The 24,932-nt window shown below is 51.2% G+C and overlaps 2 protein-coding genes across 4 annotated transcripts in view; one reads left to right on the top strand and one right to left on the bottom strand.

Annotated features, from left to right (window-relative positions):
• The window catches only part of CCDC92 (coiled-coil domain containing 92), a 32,039-nt gene extending 15,218 nt beyond the window's left edge, over window positions 1–16,821 (top strand). For all 3 annotated transcript variants that reach the window (XM_058531255.1, XM_058531257.1, XM_058531256.1), the window contains exons 2-4: window positions 11,126–11,272; window positions 11,890–11,931; window positions 15,725–16,821. In XM_058531255.1, the coding sequence (XP_058387238.1) occupies window positions 11,143–11,272; window positions 11,890–11,931; window positions 15,725–16,497 (945 nt within the window). In that variant the 5' untranslated portion in view covers window positions 11,126–11,142 and the 3' untranslated portion in view covers window positions 16,498–16,821. The remainder of the gene's footprint in view (window positions 1–11,125; window positions 11,273–11,889; window positions 11,932–15,724) is intronic.
• Window positions 16,822–17,950: 1,129 nt separating this feature from the next.
• DNAH10 (dynein axonemal heavy chain 10) overlaps window positions 17,951–24,932 on the bottom strand; it is a 141,189-nt gene continuing 134,207 nt past the window's right edge. The window contains exons 70-79 of the mRNA XM_058531258.1: window positions 24,622–24,822; window positions 23,736–23,945; window positions 23,462–23,557; window positions 22,574–22,745; window positions 21,993–22,124; window positions 21,614–21,825; window positions 21,358–21,525; window positions 19,997–20,177; window positions 18,728–18,873; window positions 17,951–18,215 (exon numbers count right to left, since the gene is read on the bottom strand). Coding sequence (XP_058387241.1) covers window positions 18,069–18,215; window positions 18,728–18,873; window positions 19,997–20,177; window positions 21,358–21,525; window positions 21,614–21,825; window positions 21,993–22,124; window positions 22,574–22,745; window positions 23,462–23,557; window positions 23,736–23,945; window positions 24,622–24,822 — 1,665 coding nt within the window. The 3' untranslated portion in view covers window positions 17,951–18,068. The remainder of the gene's footprint in view (window positions 18,216–18,727; window positions 18,874–19,996; window positions 20,178–21,357; window positions 21,526–21,613; window positions 21,826–21,992; window positions 22,125–22,573; window positions 22,746–23,461; window positions 23,558–23,735; window positions 23,946–24,621; window positions 24,823–24,932) is intronic.

Raw genomic sequence — 24,932 nt, forward strand, 5'->3', positions numbered from 1 at the left:
ACATAATAAAGAATCATTGTGAGTAGAAAGAACCTTATGGGAATGAGCCGGGATGTCATCCGTAAACGTGCCTCCTCCTACACAACACAGGAAGCTCACAGAAAGGAAACTCCTACAAAAGTGAATACTCTGTTAGGGCTGTGCGACCACTAGATGGAAGACCAGAGGGTCAGGCAGCCTTAGGTGGACATGCTGAAGCCGTTGGAAACAAGTGACAGGAAACGAAGATCTAGGTGAATGCCTTCTTCAAAGAATGTCTTCTTTTTAAAATATTGGTACTCAAGCTATGTTATCCTGTAGAAATAAATATCCAATAAAAATAAATATTTTATTAGTGATCACCAGAGGATATGTAATTACCAAAATTAAATGCTTGGCAGCAGTGATTTAAGTCACTAAGTTGACTATTGTTGGACTATTTTAATAATTTCAAAGATCTCTAATGTCCTCCCTATTTAAACTCCTCTGAAATAATCAGCGTGGGCCCATTTTGTCGAGGGACAAGTCAGGGGAGGTGACTTGTTTTTGCTGGATTGCCTCGATGAATTATAATGCTGCACAGGATGGCAGGGCTGGCACCGGGCAGAGCCCTTTCAATGATATCACAAGAATAGACTCTTTTCTCTATAAGTGATAGTCCAGACGCCTAATAAGGTTTAGCTAAATATGTTCTATGAGCCCTAATGACACAATTGACTATTTTACTTTTTGTAAGTAATAAAGGAAAAGTATGGCTAAATTAAAGTGTATAGAACATCAGTTAATAATACCTTTCTTTCTTTAAAACCTATACTATAATTAGGCAGGTCCGAAAAATGGATAAAAGAAGCCTTATCAGTTAAATCAGTTGAACAGTTCATCTGTTTGGCAAACCACGTAGAGAGAGATCTTTAAAGCAAGTGAGCACGTTTTCTCAGCCTAGGAAATACAGTTTAGATTGCGATCACCAAGCACTAAGATTTAAGGAATATCTCCTATTTCATTAGTGTGCAAAGACATGTTGGCATTTGGGTCACCGTATCTTTTAGTTATCAACCAGTAGACAATTAAAACCTGCGGTAATCACAGTCATATGTAGAAATGGAAACATTTATCAGCTATGGCCTGCTTATCTTCTCTTCCATGTAAAGGACAATATCACTCGGTAGAGAATTATATGTATAGTAAGTGATGAGATTTATATGTCCCTAAATTGTTGGCTCAGGATCATGTTGGTAAATGACCAGCTTGTTAGAAGTTCATAAATGGCATCTCTGTTTAGTTCTAAATGTTTTCAGCTCTAGCTTACGAAGTGAGGCTATTTGGGTGATCCCCAGAGGGCAGTCATCCTGGAGGCTGCCCGGGGCAGGAGGAGGACACAGGGAGAGCGGGAAGGGCCAAGCAGAGCCACCACAGCCCCATGCCCGCGTGGCTCCTCCTTCCCTAGAAGGAGCTTCACTCTGAGACTCTCTCCTTGAAACAGAAAGTGTGAGCTGAGTGTGTCCTGGCATCGTGCCTGAACAGCAGCCCCTCCAGTCAGGAGGTGGGGTGCTGGTGCTGCTGTCTCCCGGGCCGTGCTCTGTCCCGGGGCGTTGGCAGTCTGGCCCAGTTTTCCGAGAGGCCCACGGCACTCCCAGAAGGTTCCAGATGGTTTCAGACCACAGCAGCTCGTGCATTTGCCCACCTTGGCCGCACAGCCCACTTTGAGACACTTTTAGACAATCTGAAACAGACTTGCTCTCTTGCAGAGACATGTTCATGTGGAGGGGCTGAGCCCCTGCCAGTGTACAGACACTCTGCATGGTTTTTAAATAGAAGCCAAACAGAAACTCTTAAAGTATGAGACAATCAGAGTGCAGAGAAAGCAGTTAATAAATCCATCATGTAGGCCCCCAGTGGCTGCAGACTTCCCAGACAGCCGCATATCGTGTTTCCATGTCTAATTGCCAGTCTCTCTAATCAAACTATTACAACCCTAATGGTAGGCTGTGCATTCTTTCAGAGGGAAATGGCTGTCAGTGTCTAAAGAATTGTTGATGGGTTTGTATTTGATGATGGATAATGTCAGAGAATTACAGGAATGTGTAACGCATGGAGGGGTGCGGCGGGGTCCTCCCGTGCTCATGCTCAGTTCTGCGTATCCTGGGGGCACAAAATTGTTGCTTTTGTAAAAATTCCCTTTCCGTTAATTCTTCTTGGTTCTGGTAAACTAGTCACAATTCTGGCAACCCAAGACTACCCTGGAACGATATAATTAGAACATATGATACCATTTTGCTAGTGGATAGTTAGTGATTATCTTTTTTTAAGGGAAATCACTTTATAATTTTTTTCTAACTATAAAGTAATATATATTGATCATTAAAAAAGCTTTATGTAGTACTAAAATAGAATTTTTAAAAAGTGAAAATCGGGGCCAGCCCAGTGGCACAAGCGGTTAAGTGCATGCACTCCCCTGCGGCGGCCCAGGGTTCCCCAGTTCGGATCCCGGGCGCGCACCGACGCACCGCTTGTCAAGCCATGCTGTGGCGGCTTCCCATATAAAGTAGAGGAAGATGGGCATGGATGTTAGCCCAGGGCCAGTCTTCCTCAGCAAAAAAAGAGGAGGCTTGGCAGATGTTAGCTCAGGCCAGATCGTCCTCACAAAAAAAAAAAAAGTGAAAATCCCCCACAATCCACCATCTAAGAGGCAAATGCTTTTAACACTTAGTTGTATGTCCTTCTAGATTTTTTCTCTACTTATGAAATATACTTAAATATTACAAAAATGTGAGATATTACATATTCAGCTTTTAATATACTTTTTTGACAACCTGTCATAGACATATTTCCTTGTCAATAAATATAGATCTACATTATCATTTTGAATTATCACATAATGTAAACGTGCCATGCTAACCCCTTATTGGCAGACATTCAGATTACTTTGTGAGGTGGTTATCTTGCAAAACACAAGATGGTTTTCTTGTTGAGGTTTCTATTGGAGTTTTCCTCTTTCAGCTTTTAGAGACGTATCTATTAAAAGAAGATGTGTGCTGCCCCCCCAGTCAGAGAACAGGACCCCACAAAACATCTCCACCCAAAATGTTCACACTTGGATGCGTCCAGATTTCATTCAGTTGCCTCTTTACCACAGTGTCCCACACATACTGTGAGTGTTTTGTCTGAACTGTCTCGTCCCGGCCCCCCTGTCACTGTGTCATGTAGGCGCTGTTATTATTCCTCGTGTTACAGGAGACAAGGTGGGGGCTGAGAGAGGTCGCCTCTCCAGCGGGGCCACGTCAGAATTGGAACCCAAGATTCTGACTCCTAGGCTAAACTCTTAGCCACACCTGTTTTATCAGTTTAAAAAAAATACCCTAATTCTTTAAGAGTGAAGAGCAAACAAGATTTTTTGTCACTTTAAAAATAATCGCACCTTTTACTTTCAACATTTTTTTGCTTCCACTTTTTCATGATGTTCATTCTTTTCACCAGGGTATTTCTGGAGTGATTGTTGAATGCTGACGCTTTCTTGAAATGATGTCCTTTTTCTTGATGCCCTAACTTGGGGATTCTCAACTTACTAGTTGAATTTCTTTTTGTTTTTTTTCACTAGTTGAATTTCTTAAATGCATGTAAAGTAAAAATGGTAGGCTCCTACAACTTAAAATTTCTTTACCCGGGATTGTTGTGAATTTAGAATAACATCAGTATTCCTTTTCTGAGACGGTAGGTTTCGTTTCCTAAAAGCAGACATTTTGGATGGCGAGTTGACGGCCTAATTAGCCTTGGACCTTTTTTTAGCTTCTTGTCGAGTACTCTAGATTGTTTCCAAGTAAGAAGTAGGTTTTCCTGTCCCTTAGGGTGCCTAGCTCTGCCTGACTCTCTATTCACTTCCCTGAATGGCTCCTCTCCAGTGAAAATGGGAGACAAAGGCCGGCAGAAAGTGCTTCTATCTGCTTTTATGTTTCCCTCTGTGGCAGTAACTGGAATTTCTTTGCTAGCTCATTTCTATGCTTAGATGATGTTCAGGAAATACCCTAGTGCAGGACTAAATAAACAACTTGGAGGTATATTTATATGACTGTTGACCAGTATTTATGTAAAAATAGCATAGCTAACATTTATTGAGTGCTTACTGTATGCCAGACACTGTAAGTGATTGTGTTTAGCACTTAAAACAACCCTATGTGTTAAATAGTACAATGATTTAGGTGACAAGATAGGGTTCAGGTTTAACCCCAAACACAGTCTAACAGCTCAAGAGTTTGTCTGTTCTGTCTCTATTATCCCATTGTGTTTAGCAAATCTTTGGGCCTTAATTGCTTGATCTTGAAGTAAAGAGGTGTTGGAATAGCTGATTTTGATGATTTCTTCCACTCTCGACCTTTTCTGAGTCCATGAACCTACTTGGGAAACCGCCTCCCTGCTAGGAATCCTCTCTTAACTTGATCACTACACCTGCTGCCTTCGTCCCCTGGCCCACCCTCCCTTTCTCCATGGCAGTGCTTATGCTGTGGGACACCGGGGCAGCACAGAAAGTGCCCACGAAGAAACCACAGCGGTCCTCGTGCACAAAGCGCGTAGACACTGGGTCTGCTCAGGGCGATAGACCTTTCAGAAAGCACAGAGGGGCGGCGGGGCTCCAGGTGCCTGCTCGTCCGTGGCCAAGAGAACCCCCTGTGAATGGGTTATGACTTATTCATGACCAGAATCTAAAATAGCTCGTTAATAACTAATTCACAGCTGCCACGTGAGTACTGCTGTGCTATTTTTTCAGATTCTAAAATTATTACCCTATTTCCACAGGCTTTGTGTTGAGCAAAAAGATAAGTCTACTCTTGATGGCCCCAGAACAAAGACATTTCCCATTTTTTAAATGGCGGGACTCTTTCCTATCAAAGATACTCCATTTCTTTTAATCTAAGGCATGTGGCCCAGGGATACTTTGAAATGTTGCTTCTGGCGTGTCAGGAAATTACGAGGTGCAGCCATGCTCGGGTCAGTGCTGCTGCGGTGCGCTTGATGAATGCAGTGTCGTCCTTGTCGAGGCCCCAGCTCAGCACCATTGTGAGGGGTGTAGAACTATCTGAAGCCCGTACGTAATGCCCAAGTTCAGGTGTGAAGGGAGAACAGAGGTTAATCAGGCAAGGGGGCAGGAGGTGGTTTGCCAGGAGCTTTCCTGGCAGAGGAAACAAGGTGTCAAGCCTCCATGTGGGGAGGGTGTGGAGATGGAGGGGCTGAGAGGGCAGCAGTGTTGATGGAGCCCAGAGCCCAGAGGGGGCCCCGTGTGGGACGAGGCGAGGGAGGGGGGCTGATGAGGCAGGGCCTCTGGGGACGTGGGACTTGATCCCAAGAGCGTCAGAGGGGTGTGACATGGTCAGAGTTGTGTTTGAAGATGAGAATGTAGGCAAGGTGTGTGTGCACTTAGGAGAGACGTTAAAGAAAAGGAAAGAGCTGTGCTTAGAAGGGGAAAGGATGAGTTGAGCTTGGTTGCTTGTCACTGTAAGGCCAGAGCTGGTTCTGCAGCTGGTGGTTGAGCTGGGCGCTGCTTTTTGCCAGAAACAGCCTTCTTGCTGACTCAGCACCCCGAGGGCCCATCAGCCTGGCCTTGGAGAGGAAGAGGGTGAGTGTGGCCCTGGCTCTAAGATGGGGCACCCGCTGGATCCCGAGCATCAAGACACACACAGGACAGGATTCAACCGTATTCTTCCTTCCTAAACCAGCCTAGCTGCTTCAGAAAGGTGCCAGCTGGGCCCAGAGTGCCCCACCCTCACCCAGCTTCCAGAAAAACTTGCTGGTATTAAAAGCGAGACTCGTTGGTGAATCTGTTTGCCATATTGATGGTCAGCAGTGCCATTTGAGTTGTAGATTGTCTAACCTGTGCTGGAGAGAGCGGTGGTCCAGCCTCTGTGTGAGCAGTGCGGTTCCCGGCCGTCCCGTTGCCCCAGCCTGGCGCTCTGCTAGAGGGATGCTGCCTCCCTTCCCAAGCTAGAGGCTGCTGCCATGTCCCCAGCTGATTTCTCCCCTCACTTTCCGGGCATTGGAGGTTTGACATCTACATTTAGGGAAGCACCTGAATTTCGTCGTGGAACTGGAGTCTGCCCCAGCCCCCCAGATCCTCACCCTCGGAACCTGAGGGCAGGGAGGACCTGCGAGGCTCAGGTGCAGCGTTTCTTGATTTGCGTGGTCTCCCGCCGGCAGGATCTTTTCCTGTTTCTCCTCGGAGGAGTCTTTTGGGGACAAAGGACCTCAGTGATGGGAGAGCACTTTGTGCCTGTGCAGGTGGAGGTGGTCCGTCAGTAAGATTACTCTGTCATCATTTATACGTCAATGCCCTGAAAGGGAGGAAAGCACATTCCTTTTGAATTAGGGTGAGAGTTGGACTTGAGCTTGACTGGCCGTTTGTCCACACGCTCGGTGAGGTCGGGGCCGGAAACTTCTCCGAGGACCTTCACTAGGAGATGGTGTTAGCATCCCGCCCAGCTCCAGAAGCCATCTTGGCCAGGTCTCCAGAACCCCTCTCTATAGAACTTGGAATAGAAACTCTTTTCCAAGTGTTAATTTTCTGAACATACAGAATGAACAGTAAAATTAACAGAAATTTAATACCTAGTGAATTTACCACATAAAAAATTGTCTGTGTGGCTTAACCTCCGACACATGATCAAGGTCACCTGTTCAGCGGGTCTTCTGCCTTTGAGATGTCCTTTCTCATTGCTTCTGCTCAAGTTCTTTGGGGAGAAAACCTGGCAGAGCTGTGTCCATTCGTGGGTGTGGGGCTTGCCCTCTGGCTGCCGCTGTGGCCTGACCCTGGAAATGAGCCCCACTTGAAGCCCCCTTATCTGCAGCGAGGGGCAGCATCTCCAAGGGGAGAAGAGGGCCAGTGCGCAGCCCATGCTGCCTTTGGCTGAGCAAATAACTGGAAAATTTCCTATGGCTCCTGGCCACGCTTAGAAACAGAATTGGGTTGCTCAAGACCCAGTGCTGTGATGCAGAGAGCCCGTGATTTGTAGTATGTGCCCTTTGACACAGAAAGTGCAGTGTTGTGCAGGCTGTGCTCAATGAATGTCCGCCTGCATTACTGGCTGACACACAGCTGAGAAGGGGTGAATGCCTTTACTCCGGTAGGATGCATTATTCATCTGTAGTAGACGCCTACATTTTTACCTTCATCCATCACACTGACCCTTTTAGGGACAGGTCATGAATACTCCTTCATGTCTCTGACTCCCGAAGTGTCGTAGAGATTCTGAATTAAGCCTCTCAGGACCAACTCCATCTCTTCCTCGGCATTGTCTCCATCTCTCAGCTGTGCCTCCTTGGCCTAAATGGGATGCTTCTTTCCTGTCAACTTATTCGTGTCAGCTTCCTGGAAGGATTAAGTCATTACAGTGATTACATGTCATCAGTAGCTGAGGATAAAGAATTAAAACATCACCTTCCTTTAAGCTGCAACACCTCTTTGTCCTCGGGAAGTCAGTGATGTGGTTTCCTTTTGAGCTGATGAGAACATATTGCGTAATTTGGATACTGTTTGGGGATGTGATTTGTTTCCTCGGACCTAAGAGGATCTGTCTTGTTGGAGAATGCCCTGCACACATGGCATCTCCTCACTCTGGCCTTTTAAGTCCACATAGAGTGTGGAAGAAGGGAGACCCACAGTCAAGCGAAATGTGACAGGATTGAGGAACCCTTGTCCTCCGACCGTCAGAGCCCCAAACGCAGTCATCGAAGCTCCCTTGCTGTCTCTGCACATTATATAATTGTGCTCCTCCTGGTCACCTTGTGTTTCTTCTTCTCGAGACTGTCTGCCCATGAGAATGGGAGGCTTCAAGGGCACATTTTTATTTCTGTACTTACCACAGAGAATTAATAAATTACAGATTTAGTACAACTCAAAGTCACAATTCACCGAGGCAGTTAGAATGTGAATACTCATTTAAATCATATTGAAATTTGTTACAAATAAGGTGAGGTGGCTGCTGAGGTTATATTTTCTCTCCCTCCCTGCCCCCATGGTAGATTATAGAAGCAAATATTTATTCCCATGTAGGGGCACACCTCATTTTGTACTGTCAGTGCTGGAGGAAATTGTGTTGAGATTTTAGTATGTCACATTTTCTTTGAGCAAGGCATGCCTGTGAATTAAGCATCTAAGAAGGCAGCCCATGGAATCAAAGGCTCTTCAGCCCTGAAGAGCTTGCCCTCCCCTGGTGCCACATCCACACTCGACAGACTGGCACATGGGGCCCACTGGTTTACAAGGGCTGGCCTCAGGCCTCCTGTGTGCCCAGCACTGTGCAAGGGCTTGGGATCCAGCAGTGAACAGGCCTGCAGTTTGTGCATGGAGGTGGGGGATGCACTCACACTTAGGTACCATCACAAGACAGTGAACTAAAATTGTGGGCAGGGCCATGAGGTGCTGGGGGTGCATAACCTCCCTAGTCTGGGGGCCAGGGCTTCTGGGAGGACATGAACCTATGCTAACACCCGAAGAATAAACAGACATCAGCTCACGGGAAAGGTGGACAGAAGAGAGGACTGTGTTCTGGGCAGAGGAGCCCATGAGAAGGCATTGAGGGGGGAAGAGCGTGGCCCCGTGGAGGACCTGGAACACGCTGCACAGTTGGGGCACTGAGGGCGAGGAAGGGCTGGGGAGGCAGGGCCAGTCACAGGGCTGCGTGAACCAACTCCATCTCAGAGCAGCGGAATGGTGGAAGGTTTCTACACAGTCGCCTATTTTTTTTAAATCACCCTGACTGCTCTGTGAAGAATGGAATCGAGGAAGCCGAGAGGACAGGGGAGGTTAATTTGCAGTGATTCAGGTGAGGGATGATGTGAGTTAGGAGTCGAGATGGAGAAAAGCAAATGGATTTGAGAACTATTTTCAAAGTAGGATCGCCAGGACACTGCGATGGTTGGAAATGAGTAATGGGCGAAATGTTTGCGTCGGATGGACTCAGATTGCATAGCTAGTGGGTGGTGGTAGCCCTTACTGAGACAGGTAAGACTATATGCGTAGGTCTGTTCTTTTACCATTCTAGACCCAAGAAGTTCTGGGTCAAATTTAAGTTGTTCTTCCTCTTCAATGGCAAGCCTTTAAAATATGGGCTCTGCTTGTTCCATTAGCCAACAGAATCTCAGATTTGGGTCTGTCCCGTTAAAGTAAATGACAAGGCATCTCCTCTAGAGTTCCAACTTCCAAAACCTGTCGTAGATCCTAGGAATGAATGTTCCAGGCGAGACAACGAAACTGATGCCGGAACAAATGACCCAGAATTGCTGACCGGAAGGCTTCTCTGCTAAAAGCTCAGGAGGCAGACCTGGGTTTTCTTTCATTTGATGTTGAGGCTGTTTGGCTTCCAAACGTTCTGCTTTGTGAAGGGCGGAGAAGGTCAGAGGGGCTCCCTCCCACGGCTCCACGTAGCCCTCCCGGGTCACTCACCGGACTCGCCTTGGTCGTAGCTGGCTCCTTTGTAGGGTCAGATCCTCCTCCCAAGGCCCCGTGCTGACCAGACACTATGGGGAGCTCAGGAAGCGTGGGGGCTCCATTTAGAGATGAGTGTTGGCCCGCAGCCCTGGATGAGGAGTGTGTGGTTACACAGGGAGAGGATTTCCAGGGCGGAAACGTTTCCTGCTCCTGCCGGAAGTCTCCTCACGGCTCTCCTGAGGTAAGAAAGCTCTGGTTGACGGAAACTCTGGCGTCGCGGGCAGCTGGGTTTTAGGCAGTTAAAGGCCTGGAGAGGTCTCATCTTTGCTTCGTGGAAGCGATCGCTGTAATGTCTGTAAGCAGTCTCTCTTGTTGGATTCTTCTCTGACTGTAGACTGCGCTGCACTATAATGACCCTTCTCACAGCTAAGTCTTTCACACAGAAGGAACTGTTTCCCTTTGGTAGATTCCTAGAAGTGAAATTGCTAAGTCAGAGGGATGTAAATCCTAAGGCTCCAGATCCACTTTGCCAAATTGCCTGCTATAATAAGGTACACAGTTGACACGCCCACTGCACTCTCTCTGTTTCCTTAGTCGCCTCTTTCTCTTGTCATCTTTCCCTGAATGGAAACCTTTTATTTTTCTCTACCCTGCTCCTTTTGGGGATGTGTCAGTGTTCACTCCTCCCCTGTCTGTCGCTTTCTATTTCCTTCTCGTCGTTTCCTAACTTGCCTCTGGAGGGGAGCCTGTGGCCCGAGGACATGACGAGAAGCTTTGTTGAGTGAATGGAAATGTGTGTCCTGAGTTCCAGTGATGAACTATTCTTAGCTCCAGCATAAACGTGGCGTAAATATGCCGCTGGTCTCACAAATAACTCAGAGTGATTGGTGTGGCCCGACGTGGTGACAGCGCCCGGGTGTGTTGTCATCACCAGACCCATCCCGTCACACCCTCCTACAGATGCAGCACATGCCGGAAGCCTTGTGAGAAATGTCCTCTGGGGAGAGCTCTTGGCATAGCAAATTAGAAGACTGCACTCCAGGCTGCGTTTACAAGAATAATTCATAAGCAAATAGTCCACATTTTGTCCTCTGCATCTTTCAGTGCTGTGTGAGGCGTCTTGAATTACTCTGGTAGCTTTTCCAGAAAGACCGATTGACTTTACCACATTTCTCGAGTTACCATCAGGGCAGAGAATCTGAGGCCCCGCGTGAGCGGCCAGTGATTGATGACTGAAGCCACGGTGGAGGGGGGCCGGGTTTGGGGACAGACTCCAACTCCTGTGGTCACACACGGCCGTCTCCCAAGAAGGATGTGGGGCTCCTCTCAGCCTGGTGGAATCCTGGGGGCTTCCCTGCGGCACTCTCCCCTCCTCTTCCTCCTGTCCCTTACTTCAGCCAGCTCTGGATACCACTTCTAGGGAGAGTGCACCCCGTTTCCCAGGCACCAGGTTTTCCTGTGAGGAAGCAGTGGGCACGTACCTTGTCAGGGAAATCTTTCCAGAGTAATTTTGGTCAGAGCCTGTTGAGGTTAGGTGGCATATGAAGGGGCGAGGGTTTGGAATCAGGGAGCTCTGGATTTGATGCACCCCTCTGTGTCCAGAGCCGGGCCTCACGCTGCTGGCAACCCCACAGAGCCAAGGAGGGCAGGCAGCAGGCAGCATCCTCTTGCAGCCTGCCACCCCGTGACCCTCATTGTCGGGGGCAGCAACCACGGTCTGTGTTTCCACAGGTCATCTGGATGTCAGCATGGCAGCCACGAACCTGGAGAACCAGCTGCACAGCGCGCAGAAGAACCTCTTGTTCCTCCAGCGGGAGCACGCCAGCACGCTCAAGGGGCTGCACGCTGAGATCAGGAGGCTGCAGCAGCACTGCACAGGTACCAGGGCCTGCGGGACCTTCGGGGCAGGGGACCCAGGCCTGCGGGGGCTGTAGAGCAAAGCGGACTGTTTCGCTCTATGGAATGGAACAAGCAGAGCCCAGACTGTTGTCAGGACAGTCTCAGATAGTGGCTGGCTCAGCAGCGGGGCCAGGCTCCTGCGGAGTGAGAAGGGGGATTACTCTTCTCTCTGATGTGGTTAACCCTGTCATGGCTGGGGTCCATTTGAATGCCTCACCTCATCCTCTTTGCCTAATTGCCATGCACCGAGCATAAGGCTGGAAAGCCATACTGAGGACTTAAAAAATCAGAATGCAGCGGTTAGAATTTACAATGCATTTTGGAACCAATGACCCAAGTGTAATATATAGAGCAAGCTGCTAACTGTGCATGGTAGGGAGTGTTTTAGGCGAAAGGAAAGTCCTTCCCTTCGGACCCTTAGTAAGTACAGTGGTTCCTGCTGTTCTCACACTTGTCTCTAACACTGCCGAACCCTGCTCTGTCTGGGCAGGACTCTCGGGCCAATCGTGGGAGTCAGTTCTGCATTTTCAGAGCTGATGAAGGTCTTCAGATATACTGTAACCACACAAAATTAATGCATATGATTTCCTTTTTAGATTTAACATATGAGCTGACACTCAAAAGTTCGGAACAGACAGGTAAGAACTCCTGCCCCAGAAGTTAATGACGGTATTGTTTCCTGTGTGGCACATGTTGGTGCCATTTGTTTTCACTAGTTACACACTTAGAAGAAAACACAGTCACTGTGAGGAGGTGCGCAGGGACCAGAGCTCTCTGAGAAAAGATGGCAGGAAGTTGGACCCCTGGGTGTTACGAGGGGCTGTCAGCAGGGTGGTGAGGGAGGATGAGTGGTTTTATTTTCTTTTGATTGACACATATATTTGGAATGTCTATTATATGCTTTTCTGGATTTTCTGATTCTTCTACAATGAATACGTGTTCCTTCTGTAATCAAGAAATAGATGTGATTTAACCCAGAGAGATGGAGGAGGAGCAGGGTCCTGCCTCCTCTGTGTCCCTCAGACCGGGCACAGAGCAGGTGCTCTCTAGATATGGGTTGAGTGAGTGATCAATTGCTAGAGAGCCCCCAAAGGATCGTGGAGCATCTTTCTCCAGATTGCAGTCCCAGAAATGTTTCCCCCACCCAGAACCCTCAGGGAGCTCAGGGAACCCCGGAGGACCTCAGCCTGATGGCAGCTAGGGCAAAGGAGGTGGAAACCGGGGCCTCTGGGGCCTGTTACAAGTAGCCTGCTCCCCAGAGCAGGGCGGGGATTTGGAGAGGGCAGAGTCAGGAAGGCTTTTCCTGAATAGGCTTCATAGTGACAGTTGTTATTCATGAGTGTGTACAATTCCTTGTTAAAGATACGGCCCTTTTCCACTGAGTCTGAGGGCGTCACCAAGCATTGATCTTTCCATCTGCTTTACTCGCGTTACAGTCTCCTAAGCGCTCTTTACAGGAGCCAAGACGTCTCTGTTGTCTGCGTGTGGCAGAGGAGGGGCCTGCAAACAGGAGCCCACCCTCAGGGTCTCACTGCAGAGGAAGGATGCGAGGCGCCCCTCCACAGCCCCCACCAGGAACTGAGCCTCCAAGGATTCAGGAGCTCAGGGCCTCCACCTCCAGGCGGGGACCCCAGCCCGCACCCCATCATCCATGTCATAGAAATCAGGGCATCCTCACTTGCCGTCCCCTCTTGGCCCAGGCTAATCTGAAGACACACGATTCTTGCCTGTTGCCTCTCCGGGCGAGGTTCTTGGCCCTGAGTCCCAAGACCCCCCTCCCCAACCTGATCTGGCCCCTCCTCAGTGGCAGGACCTCATGGTAAGCATGGCATGAGGGTGTCTCAGTGTGGAGGCCTCTCGAGGGGTCTTGGTGGGTCATCTCCCTCCCCAGGGTGAAAATCACTGCTTTACACTAGTGCACGCAGAGCCTGCCCCATCCTGCGAAGCTCTGGAGACTCGGGGTAAAAACGCGGACTCCTGGATTCCCTCCCCAGAGATTCTGGTTCTGAAAGTCTGGGGGCACCTGGGAGTCGGCGTGTTTGAAAAGTGCCGCCGTGGTTGAACGCTCAGACAGGCTCGGGGAACGCTGCTTGAGGTGAGAGAGCAGTTGCCACCGCAGCTCAGCGTATAGACAGCTTTCATGGGGAAAGACGGGGACTTCTAAGAAGGATGTGTGTGCAGGGGAGGAGTTGGAGTGGGGCTTCCTATAGAAGAGAGGAAAATCGGCAAGACAAGAGGCGCTGATTCGCAGGAATGACCGTCACCAAAGGGCAGCTGTCTAGCGTCTGGGGGAGGAGGGATCAGGCATACCAGCTCCTTCCCCCAGCAGCCCCTGAGAAGTCAGGGCCTGCAGACATCCGTCCGTAGCCCTGGACTCCGGTCTCCGCTCTGCCTCGGAGGAGCTGTGGGGCGAGTTCTTTAACATTCTGAACCTGTGTCCTCATCTGAGAGGTGCCTGGGGCCTCCTGCCTCCGTGGGCGGCCCCATTTGGCTGCCCTGTCCTCATCTGAGAGGTGCCTGGGGCCTCCTGCCTCCGTGGGCGGCCCCATTTGGCTGCCCTGCACAGGGTGGGAGCACAGCCCAGGGAGAGTCTCCCTCTCAGACATTCCATACATCGGCCCTTCATGGCACTGCCCGAAGGAAGAAAACTCCCAGAGATTTCACGCCTGTGGGGGACATGGTTGCATGTGTTCACACCTTCGGTCACAGACCTCCCTGGGAGGAGGCTGCAGTCCCCTGCAGCCTCGGTTTGGGTGAAGGCAGGGGCCCTGTGTCAGACCCAGGCTGTGGCCCCGCAGGCCTTGGTGGGAAGAAGAGTGGGCACCAAGTCTGAGTGCTGTGCCAAAGCCAGCATTTCAGGTGGCAGGGCCCAGCCCAGGTGGCTCCTGGGTCTCAGAGGTGGCTTCAGAGCCATGTGCTTCAGTGTCTCTGTCACTCTTGTCACCTCTGAAACCACATTTCAGAATCTGTTTTTAAGCAAAGAAAAAATCTCATGGAAGATACTATTGCTGCATCCTGTCTAAGGAGGTCATTTACTGACATCTCACACACACGTGTGCACACACACACACACACGTGGACACATATTTTTTAAAAATACATTAACTCCCTGCAGTGAGCCTGTGATATGCAATGTGCTGTGCACAAAACACTCCCAGTGGTGGAGCCTCAGGAGCTCAGAGTCCGGCTGACAGAACAGGGTGCAGAAGCTGTGGCTCGGGAAGTTGGAGAGCATCAGACAGACAAGGCCCTGGGGAGGGAGCGGAAGGCCGGGGAAGACGTCCAGCACACGTCCGGCGCTGGGGCTGGGCCAGGGGGTTGGTTATACAAGGAGGTTAGACACACGGGGCTGGAGGGGGGTCAGGGTGGAGGCTACAATAGAGACAGACCGAGAGAGGGAGACTTGTGGGGGGATGTTGAAGCTTAGGGTGTGTGTGGGAGCAGATGACAGTGGGGACAGATGAGGAATTGAAAGGCAGTCTGCAGTTTGGAGTTTATTAGGCAGTGAGAAGCCACTTTTGAACAGAGGGGTAGACTATTTAGAGGGGTGACCAGTCTTATAAGTACAGGAGGGGCTGAAAGGAGACAGGAAGACCAGAAAGGAGGCTGGACCAAGGCCAGGAGGCAGGAGCCAGAGACGGAGGGGAGGCGAGTAGACTGACCAGCTGAGCGAGAGGCTTTGGGGGCGTGTGCATCGAAGGAGGAGGGCCACAGCAGTCCAGTGGGAAAATAAAGATGCGAGAAGAGAGCAGATGCTTAGCCTTGAGGGATCAGTCTGATGGGCCACCACCTGTAGGATTAGCACTCAGAAGACTCATTCAGGAGGCCAGGGGGTGAGCAGAGGAGGAGCCCGAGCACAGACACAGGGACGCCTCCCTGAGAGACAGAGGGAACCAGTGCCGTCCTGTCTCCGCCGCACCCTGCAGAGTTCTCGCGCTTTAGACATGGAGAAGTTGTACATTTGTCTTGCCAAACGTGTTTTGAATGGAGCAGGCATTTAATAAGCATCACCTGAGCAGAGAGATCGCTCTGCTAACAGTTTAATCCTAAGAATTCAGTGAGATCTAACACTGAATTGCCTGTTGTAACTTCAGCATTCTTAAAATTTGGAGACATTCTTTGATACAATAAGCCAGAGAACTAAGAGCTGGAAGGGGCCTCAGAGACCCCCTGATCTCCCACCCTCTGGCGAGGGGGGAGGACACGGAGGTGGGGGCAGTGGTTTAGGTCCAAGCTGCCGACTCCCGTGTGGGAGCAGGACACCCCCGGCCCACAGCCCTGCCTTCCATGTGGCCTTCGAGCCCCCCTCTTGCTCGAGCTCCCCCGACATGGGGAGGTGAGGCCAGTCTGGACGAGGCCTCCCACACACAGAGGGTCTCCCTGCCTCTGCTCGGCGGGTTCTTAATCTGGCCCCTCGGCTTCTCCTTCCAGGAGACAGCTCTTCTAGAAGCAGCGAGCTCAAGAAAAGATGCGAAGAACTGGAAGCTCAGCTGAAAGCCAAGGAGGACGAAAACAACGAGCTGTTGAAGGAGCTGGAGCGGAAGAACGCGATGATCGCGGTGCTGGAGAACACGGTCAAGGAGCGGGAGAAGAAGTACCTGGAGGAGCTGAAGGTGAAGAGCCACAAGCTGAGCATGCTGTCCGGCGAGCTGGAGCAGCGCGCCGGCACCATCGCCTACCTGACCGCCCAGCTGCACGCCGCCAAGAGGAAGCTCCTGAGCTCCAGCGGCCCCTCCGACGGCAGCCCGTCCGGGAGCCCCGTGCTGGCCAGCTACAAGCCAGCCCCGCCCAAAGACAAGCTGCCCGAAACGCCCCGCCGCCGCATGAAAAAGAGCCTCTCTGCCCCCCTGCACCCGGAGTTCGAAGAGGTCTACAGGTTTGGGGCCGAGAGCCGGAAACTACTTTTGCGGGAGCCCGTGGATGCCATGCCTGACCCCACCCCGTTCCTGCTGGCCCGGGAGTCAGCCGAGGTCCACCTCATCAAGGAGAGGCCCCTGGTGATCCCCCCCATTGCTTCTGAGCGCAGCTCGAGCGAGCAGCACAGCCCGGCCCGCGAGAAGCAGCACAAGGCCCACGTGGGGGTGGCCCACCGCATCCAGCACGCCGCCCCGCAGGCCCCGCCCGAGGTGGAGACACTGGCGGTCGACCAGGTGAGCGGAGGCAAGGTGGTGAGGAAGCACTCAGGGACGGACAGAACTGTGTGAAGCCCGCTGGCCCTCCATCCTCGGCTGTCGCCGCACTGTGATCACTACCAGGAAAAACTCACCCACACCTTTCTTTTTTGTTTTTAATTCCCATGCATGCCAAATTGTTTTCAGACCTGTCAACAGATTGTTCTCCTCCTGCTCCTCTTGCCCTCTTCCTGACACCAACATGTGATCGTGTCCCTGCTGCAGAATACGCATCTACTGACCGCTGTGGCCCAACACCTGTGCGCCGCGCCACTTGCTTCCGGTCCCAGCCCGTGCAGTCCGAGCGCTCCTGGACAGAGCACAGGCCGCAGGCCGCCTCACTGCTCCATGTCAATGAAACCAGATAGTCACGCCTAACTGTAAAGTGGAGCAACACATAGCGACCTTGACCTGTCCCTCCAGTTTCCAGGGCGGCTGTCCGGAGCAGCCCCTGCTCCCTCCTGGAGACCTTAGCCTCCTGACACCCTTTCCCAGGGCGGCACCGATCACCGAGCAGCTGTATGTGTATGTCACAGGCACTAAATAAGATGACGTTACTCCTCGTGTCACCACAACCTGAATGTGTGTTCATATTTTTTGTTAGTTTTATCCCAAATGTTCAAGATCCCAACAAACTTTATTTTCTAAACCTGCCTTCTTTCTGTTTTGTGTCTTTTATTAAACCACCTGAGGGAGGGCCTGGGGGGAGAGTGGGAGGGAGAGAAGTAGCAGGCCCCCCAGTAACCACGGCATCCTCGCCCAGTGTTCTCACCCAGGGGTACGGCCCTGGGCGTGGGGGCTTCACTTCCAGAGAGAGGAGGCTCTGTAATATCTCACCGCCCAGAGCTGTACCCTAGAATGAGCTGCGCTTCTGACGTCCTGGGAGACGCTCCTCACTTCCAACCAGGCCTGGCCAGGGCTCCATGCGAGCCCCAGGGTGCAGAGAAGGAAGGGACGCCCAGGAGCCCTCTGGTCCTAGAGGTTCTAAGTCTGTGCCCAACCCCACACAGACCCAGGCAGGTTGGGGGTGGGAGTCGTGCTCACAGCCGCCCACATGCCCAGAGCCGGAGGAGCAGGGCCAGAGAGCTCCGGGTAAGGGAGGAGCTGCTGTGGTGACTGTGGCATCGTCAGCCAGGGAGGGGGCCCTGCCTGACCCGCCCCACAGCCAGGCCCTCTCTCCGCTCCTCAGCAGACCGCTCTTGCCAAAGAGGCATCTGCAGACACAGGCCTGGATTGTCGGAAACAGGCCTTTGAAAAAGATTTCTCACCGGTGCCACTGACATGCCAGGCACTTTTGCCTGACCGAGTGTTTCTTCTGGGAAGGATGAGAAAACACACGTCTTAAAATGCTCTCTAGTATTTACTTTGTGGGTACACAGAATCCTTAAAATATAGTTTAAAAAAACACCACCATTCAGGTTGATTTATATGGAAAGAGATTAAAATGACTGATTTCAAATGAAAGAGAACTCAATGTCAACCTCCTCCCGCCTCTTGAGAGGCCCCAAGAAATGACAGCAGACTTGATCCTTCTAGCGAGCTCCCAGCATGCCCATTGCCAGCCGCAGACTCAGAGTAGTAGGCAGCTTTCTCTGCGCAAAGGGTTAATCCGAGTTGAGGGTGAGGCACACCCCCTGCAGCACCCAGTGAGAAATATGCCTCGAAGTGAAGAGATCAGCTTCAAACACCAAGCCCACACCCATGGCATTCCTTCTCGTGGAGGTGGTGTAGACGGGCGTCCGGAAGGTGTTCTGAAAAGGAAGGGAGGGGAGAGGAGAGCTAAGAGAGCTCCCTGCTGGAGAGGGGTGACGCCTAACCCAAGTGCTGGGGGTCGGGGGCCCCTCACGCGAGTTGGGGCCTAGGCAGGTGATCCCCCCTCACTTAGCGTCGACAGGGCTTTACAAGTGGATCCAGGCCAGGCAGAGCGAGAGGCGTCTGCCGTCCACACCAGATGTCACTACTCTATGATTCAGGCGATGCCCGCTGAATTGCACAAGGAGGAAGAGTCTCCCCTGAAGCCAGTCTGGACCACAGCCTCTAACCTTGAATCCGTGCCACCTGCGGAAGTCTCTGCACACACGTGCATGTGTGTGTGCGCATTCTCCTGGGCAGCAGCGCCCCAGCTTTTATGTGTCTCTAAGTCTTCCCCGACCCAGGAGAGGTCAAGCACCCCTGGTTTCAAAGGCAAGACTATTTGAACCCGCCTCGTGTATAACCAGAGTCAGAAGAGAAGAGGGGACGTGAGGTGGACGTGGCCTCTCACCTGCAGTTTGAGGCGATGGGCTTCAATGGGGATGATCTTCAGGATCGGCAGGTCGACAACCAGCACCTTGGGTTTGCTCTTGATAAGACAGCCTCTTTCTGTATCCCAGTCAGCGCCTTCGAGGTACAGTCCTGACACGAAGCAGCCTAGAGATACAGGAAGAGAGCCAGGATTTACGCAGAGGCATCTGTGATTCTCCTGAGTGACAGCTCTATCAGATGTACATGTAGAACAAATAAAAAGGTAACTATCTGATCCTCCTTCCCCAGACACAGCCCAGGCCTTTTTCCAAAAGAGGTGGCATCATTTCTGCCCTGCCTACCTTAGGAACAGCCCCCACGGGATGCTCTGCAGGCCCCGTGACTCTCCCCCACAGCCACGGCGAGGTGGCTGAGGGGCGGTCATCTCTCCCCAGCAATTTGGCACCAAGATACACAGACATGAACTGCCTTGGGCCCCAGGGTATAATGATGAGAGCACCAGAGTCACGTGGCACCACGGCAACCCAAGACCTCCTGAGCCAGAGTGACTGGGGAGCAGGAAGTCGAAGCCTTGCAGAGAAAGTGGTCTCTGGGGAGAAGGACACAGCTGACATGCAGAGGAGCAGAGGTGAGGACAGTCATTCAGCCCAGAGAGAGTGGTGGCCCCAACACCTGCCAGTCCCTCTCAGACTTTGCTGGCGTTCTGCAGCTGGGACTGTGAGCGTTCCTGAATCTTCACCGTGAATCCCCTCTCCTTAAGCTAGCTCAAGAGGCCTTCTGTTGCTTGCAGTTAAATGTCCTCTGGCTATGACAACACGGCCCCCAGAAACAGCCGTTTCCAGCTACACTTTGCGCAGTCGGTAACCAGTGTCTAAGGGACTTGAAGCTATAGCATAATTTAATGGTTCCAGCCTAGTCCATCCTGCTCTCTGGCTCCCATGCCCCCGGCCCCTCAAGGTTTCCAGGGAAGTGACTTGGAGATCCAGTTCTTTGAAAGACCTAATTCTGACCTAGGAGCCCGTTGCCCACAAACGAGCAGGGTGAACGTGGTTCAGGTCTCCCCTGACATCAGCCCAGGTCTCAAAGGAGCAACTGGGAGAGAAACACATGTACTCACCCTCAGAAACGTCAAGACGTGGATAGTCCACAAACAGCCAGTATTTCGGTCTGACTTGCAACCGTGGCTTGGCCTGTTTGGGCCCATACTGTGCTCATCTGTTTGAATCGGCTGGCTGGGGGAGGGAGACCCTGAATGAGAGGCTGTGAATCCATAACGAGCTGACCATACCTTGTCCTGCCCGCTCGTTCACTTCATCTGCATCTTGGAACTTGGTCACGTGTGTGAACAAGGTGGAGCGGTCCAGCGGCCAGCCGTTCCTCCGGCAGGTGGCCTGCACCAGGGCCGTGAGGTAGGATTCCGGGATGTGCAGCCCTGAGAGCCACATCACGCCAGGCTCACTCTCCGTGACCTGGAGAGAAGGGAGGGCAGCTGGTGGGAGCCTGGGGCTGCCATCAAATGCTGAGGTCAAAGCTGACCACAAGTTGAGTTCACGATCAAAGACACAGTTCACCTTAGTGGCAAAAAGACAGTGTTGTGACAACTAGCAGCCCATTGGGAAGGACCACCAAATTCCAAGTGGAGCAAAGATTTAGATATAAAAAGTAAAACCACAAAAGTACCAGATCAAATCTCCAATGACTGTTGCCATAATCTTGGGGTGGGGAGTACAAAGGCCAGAAGCCGTAAAAGAAGACTGATATATCTGACTACATAGAAATGTAAAACTTTCCTATGGAAAAAATATCACAAACAAAGTCAAAAGACTCATGACAAGCTGGGGAAATATTTGCAACACTGGCAGATAAAAGGCTAATTTCCTTGATATACAAAGAGCTCTTAAAAATCAATTTAAAAAGATACAAAATTCAAATAAAAATGAAATCAAGATACAAAAAGACATTTCACAGAAGAAGAAACACAAAATGTCTATAAATGCGTAAAATACACTCAGCCTCACCGTAATTAAAGAAATGCACATCCAAACAGGTATTATTGTTTACCTGTCAGGGAGAAAAGATCCAAAATAGTAAGAACACACAGTGTTGCAGAGAGGTGAAGAAATAATGATTCTTATACACTGTGGTTTCAACTTCTCCAGAAAAACACCTGACAAGAGCTGCCAGAATTTAAATTGCACACACTCTGATCCAACTCTTCCATTGCAGGAATTTACCCATGGAATATACTCATTTGAGTATCCAAAGTCATGGGCACCAGAATATTGTTTGTACTAGCAAAAAAAAAGAAAAAGAAAAAACCCAATGATGACCACTTACATGTCCACGAGGGGACAGGATATGGAATATCTATAAAATGGAGTACCCTAAAAAGATGTACTTAGGTAGAACAACTGTCAAGATAGATTCTTAGATGAATAAGTCAAGTTGTGCATAATATGCTTCAAAATCTTAAGAAAAAGAGAAAAGATACAGGTATGCTTGCAGAGTCAGAGACCATCTCTGCCCTCTGAGCACCCAATCAGCTGCTAACAGAGGTACCACTGGGGGTGGGAGAAGGGGTCAGGAGGTGGTCGGAGGGGGTCCAGGCTGAACGTTGAACCAGCGAATAGGCTGCTGCCTCTCACTCACCCACGATGTGTACTGGCTGAACCGCCGCAGGAAGTAGAGCATCCAGTTTCCAAGGGACTTTAAGGTGTCAGGGGCAAGCTTTCTCCAGATATTAGGGATTTGCCCGATAAAAAGAGACCTGGCTACGTCATCTAACTCATTGCTCATTCCAACTTCTCCAGCCAAGGCCTGTTTGGAATCAAGAGCAATCAGGCAAGACTGTCAGAAGCCAGGCACGACATTTAGGCAGGGATCTGCACGTTGCGAACACGCTCACCCTCTGAAGTTCAGCCAGAGACCTGGACATCCGGGTGACCAGCTTGTTGAAGCGCTCCAGCTCCTGCAGGAGCACCACCGAAGTCGGGGAGATTCCCGTCCCGAGGTGCTTCCTGACCTGGTCCAGGTCAAAGGCTTTGGGCATCTTGTTTTCTATGTCCTTGGCGACTTGGCCAATGTAATCATCTCGGCTGATGCCACTGCTGGATTCCCCTAAAACCAGGACGCTTTTCAGGGAAAGCAAGTAGGCTTGGGGCCTGCTGAGCCTTCTGGTTCTTGGGAAGGCACCAGCAGTAGGGAAGCTAGGAGCCAACAGCAGCGCTTTGTGCCAACACCCTTCCGCCCTGACCGAAGCAGTCCAGTCCTCGTGGTCGACTTACCCGTCTGAGGCTGCAGCTCCAGCAGATGAGCCCACATGGCTCGAGCCGCCTGAGTGTAATACCCAATCTCGGCGTTGGAATGGAGACCGAACACTTCAGGGGTGTTGGCCAGCGGGAGGGCCTCAATGGCTTCTGTAAACGTGGGGAACAAACTAGATTACACCATCAAGGCACCCTCAGCATCCTCAGCATCCCCACTCATGCAAGACTAATTTCCACTGGTTAGGGGGTGACATGTTTTTAAATAAAACTTCTACATCAGCACGTCCAGCCCAGCTCTATGTCTCTCTTCTAAGAACATGGCTCAGTGAGCTTCCGGGGGCCACCCTGCTCTTGCAGGCAGCATCGGATGTATTTGCCATCATTCCAGGACAGGAAATCTGAACCAACTCCACCAGCTCTGAGGCCAGGAAGAGCTGGCTGGGCCCCTAAAAGGCGTAATGACCATGCCCACCAGCCCAGGAGCCCCACCAGGAGGGGTCAGAAGAGCAATCAGGCCAACCACAGAAAACAGAACAGCTGAAGTGTATGGTCTCCTGTAGAAAAACTTTTAAAATACTTTTTGATGTCAGAAATCTCACCAACAAATCTCTCCTTTTCATCACCAGCGGGGATTTTATAGTCCAATTCCTTGTTCCGGAAGAAGTGGAATGGTTGGAAAGTATCAAAAATGAAGTCTCCCAGGTACTCATCCATGTAGGTGGTCAGGATGCGGCGATCGAAGCTGTCGATGGCCCGTCCTCCATACATGACCTGAGGTTACAGGGAGTGAGAGCTGGCCGGGACCCAGAAGCTAGGGTGTACCCTGAGGCCCTAGGCAGAGGCTAGCCCAGGGTCAAGACCGGAGGTGTCCTTGGTGAGACTCTGCCAGCCTGGCCACTGTGCAGCTCAAACCGTGTTGACTCGCATAACCTTTTGGCCCACTGTATACAAGAGGGCTTGTTTACAAAGGCACAGAGCCAAGGGGGTAAGCAGTTCTCAAGAAGTGCTGGGAGCCAGTATGCAATTTGCAAAATCCCCAAAACAGAGTGAACAACAACAAACAACAACCAAAGAAGCCAGCAGCCACGTTTGTCTTTGCAGTGGTGATGTCACTGTGTGAGCCACGTGCAGGCCACCAGGGAAGCTTTCCCACAAGCTCTGTGTAAAGTCACAGTCTCCAGGGTGGACCTCCACGCCACTGAACCAGAGCAAGGCTCTGACAGCGTGCCTAAGGCATGGCTCCTAGAGAACATGAGCCCCTGGGACAATGAATCCAGAACCTCACTGTGAATGTCGCTCGCTTAGGACAAAGAACAACAGGGTGATGAGCAGGGAGATTTCACAGAGACCTGGGGGCCTTCAGCTGACGGGCAGCAGGAGCAAGAGGGGCATCACTGAGGGCTCAGAGATCACGCACAAGAACACCAGGCCACAGCCCAGGGCACCCCGGGAGGCAGCCTGTGGAAGGGTCTCCCAGACACGCCTACCTCTCCAATTAGGTACTTGAGGCTGCCCCACGGGATCCTCGGGTCGTGTTGCTGGAAGGCTTTTGTCAAGTATGTGTTCAGGATTTCCATGCAGACCTTCAAGAGGAGGAACAGGCTTGGTTGTACTCTAACCCACAAAGTCATTCATTCTGATCCTCATCTGAAAATGTGGGCAGGAACAACTCGGCTGTCGCTAACTTGGAAGAAAGGGCGGGGATGAGACAAGCCGACCGAGGAAAGTTTCTCAGGGAGCAGAGGCAGCAGTGCTCTTCACCTGGAAGTCAGACTCGTTGAAGTCGTAGTACACGTTCCACCCAATCTTCCCGAACTTTCTCCTTTCCTGCACCACAGCATGGAAGAACGCCAACACGTAGACCAGGGGCTTGAAAGCAGGGTGTGGACACTGGTCCAGCATCTCAGGAGAGATCTTGAAGTAAGTTGCTCTCATGTTGAGTTTCAGCCCATTGGGTGGCTCCGTGACAACCTGTCAGAAGAGAAAGATCATGATGGAAACCGCTGACCCACGAGTACAGCTTTGAAGAGTGTGCAGGATGCAGACTTCTTGGCTGCTCCTGCGTCTTTACATAACCATCCTTCCTGTTCCCCGAAGAGCACAAGGCTCTTGTTAAGCGCCCAGGCGAAGAAGTCGAGGAACTACGTGTTCTTCTAGCTCTGCCACTTGCTCCTCAGATGACCTGGAGAAGGTTCTTCAGCCTCCCTCTGAACCACGGGATCCTCAAATGTAACATGAAAGTAGCTCAGTTTCCCTCTACCTGTCCCAAAGACAGAGCGAGATGACAAAACTTGCCCAAAACACTCTCTGGAGAATAAATTAAATGGGGCATGTGAACCACTCGAAACTTCTGCCCACAACCACTAGAGGATTGCAGATGTGGGTGGGCCTATCATTACAGATAAAAAGAAGGTTTAATAAAATGTGAAGTCCTTGAAAATGAACGTAGATATTGTTTTGGGTACATGCAGAAGTGGTAAAGACAGGCCTGGGAGTCACAACTGTCACCCAATAGTTGTCACCCAGTGAGGTTCCAACTGTATCCTCGGTTTATTTCTAAACTCACACACACACATACACACGCAGCAGAATGGTGGTGAGCTGAGGAACTGGGCTGGGTACATGGGTGTGGTTCCTAAAGCCAGACCTTCAGGGACTTCTGCAGAATCCCAATGGGGAAGCCCTTGGTGGGGTCCGTGGTCAGCCACAGGCGGAAGTCTGGGTGGGGCTTGGTGATCCTCTCCAGGGACTTCTCCAGATCCTTCAGCCACTTGACCAGGAGATGGCAGTTCTGCAGCATCAGCCACTGCCCGCGAGCCACCGCCGTCTCCAGCAGCTGCAGAGCCAGCTGCACCGAGGGAGAGAGAAGGGAAGAGTTGGTGTCCCAAAGCCACACCAACCCCGTGCTCTCCCAGACACCTGCTGCAAGCCCCCAGAGAAGTTACGGCCACTCCAGCA

Source organism: Diceros bicornis, chromosome 35 (assembly GCF_020826845.1).
Source record: "Diceros bicornis minor isolate mBicDic1 chromosome 35, mDicBic1.mat.cur, whole genome shotgun sequence".
NCBI classification, from domain to species: Eukaryota; Metazoa; Chordata; class Mammalia; order Perissodactyla; family Rhinocerotidae; genus Diceros; species Diceros bicornis.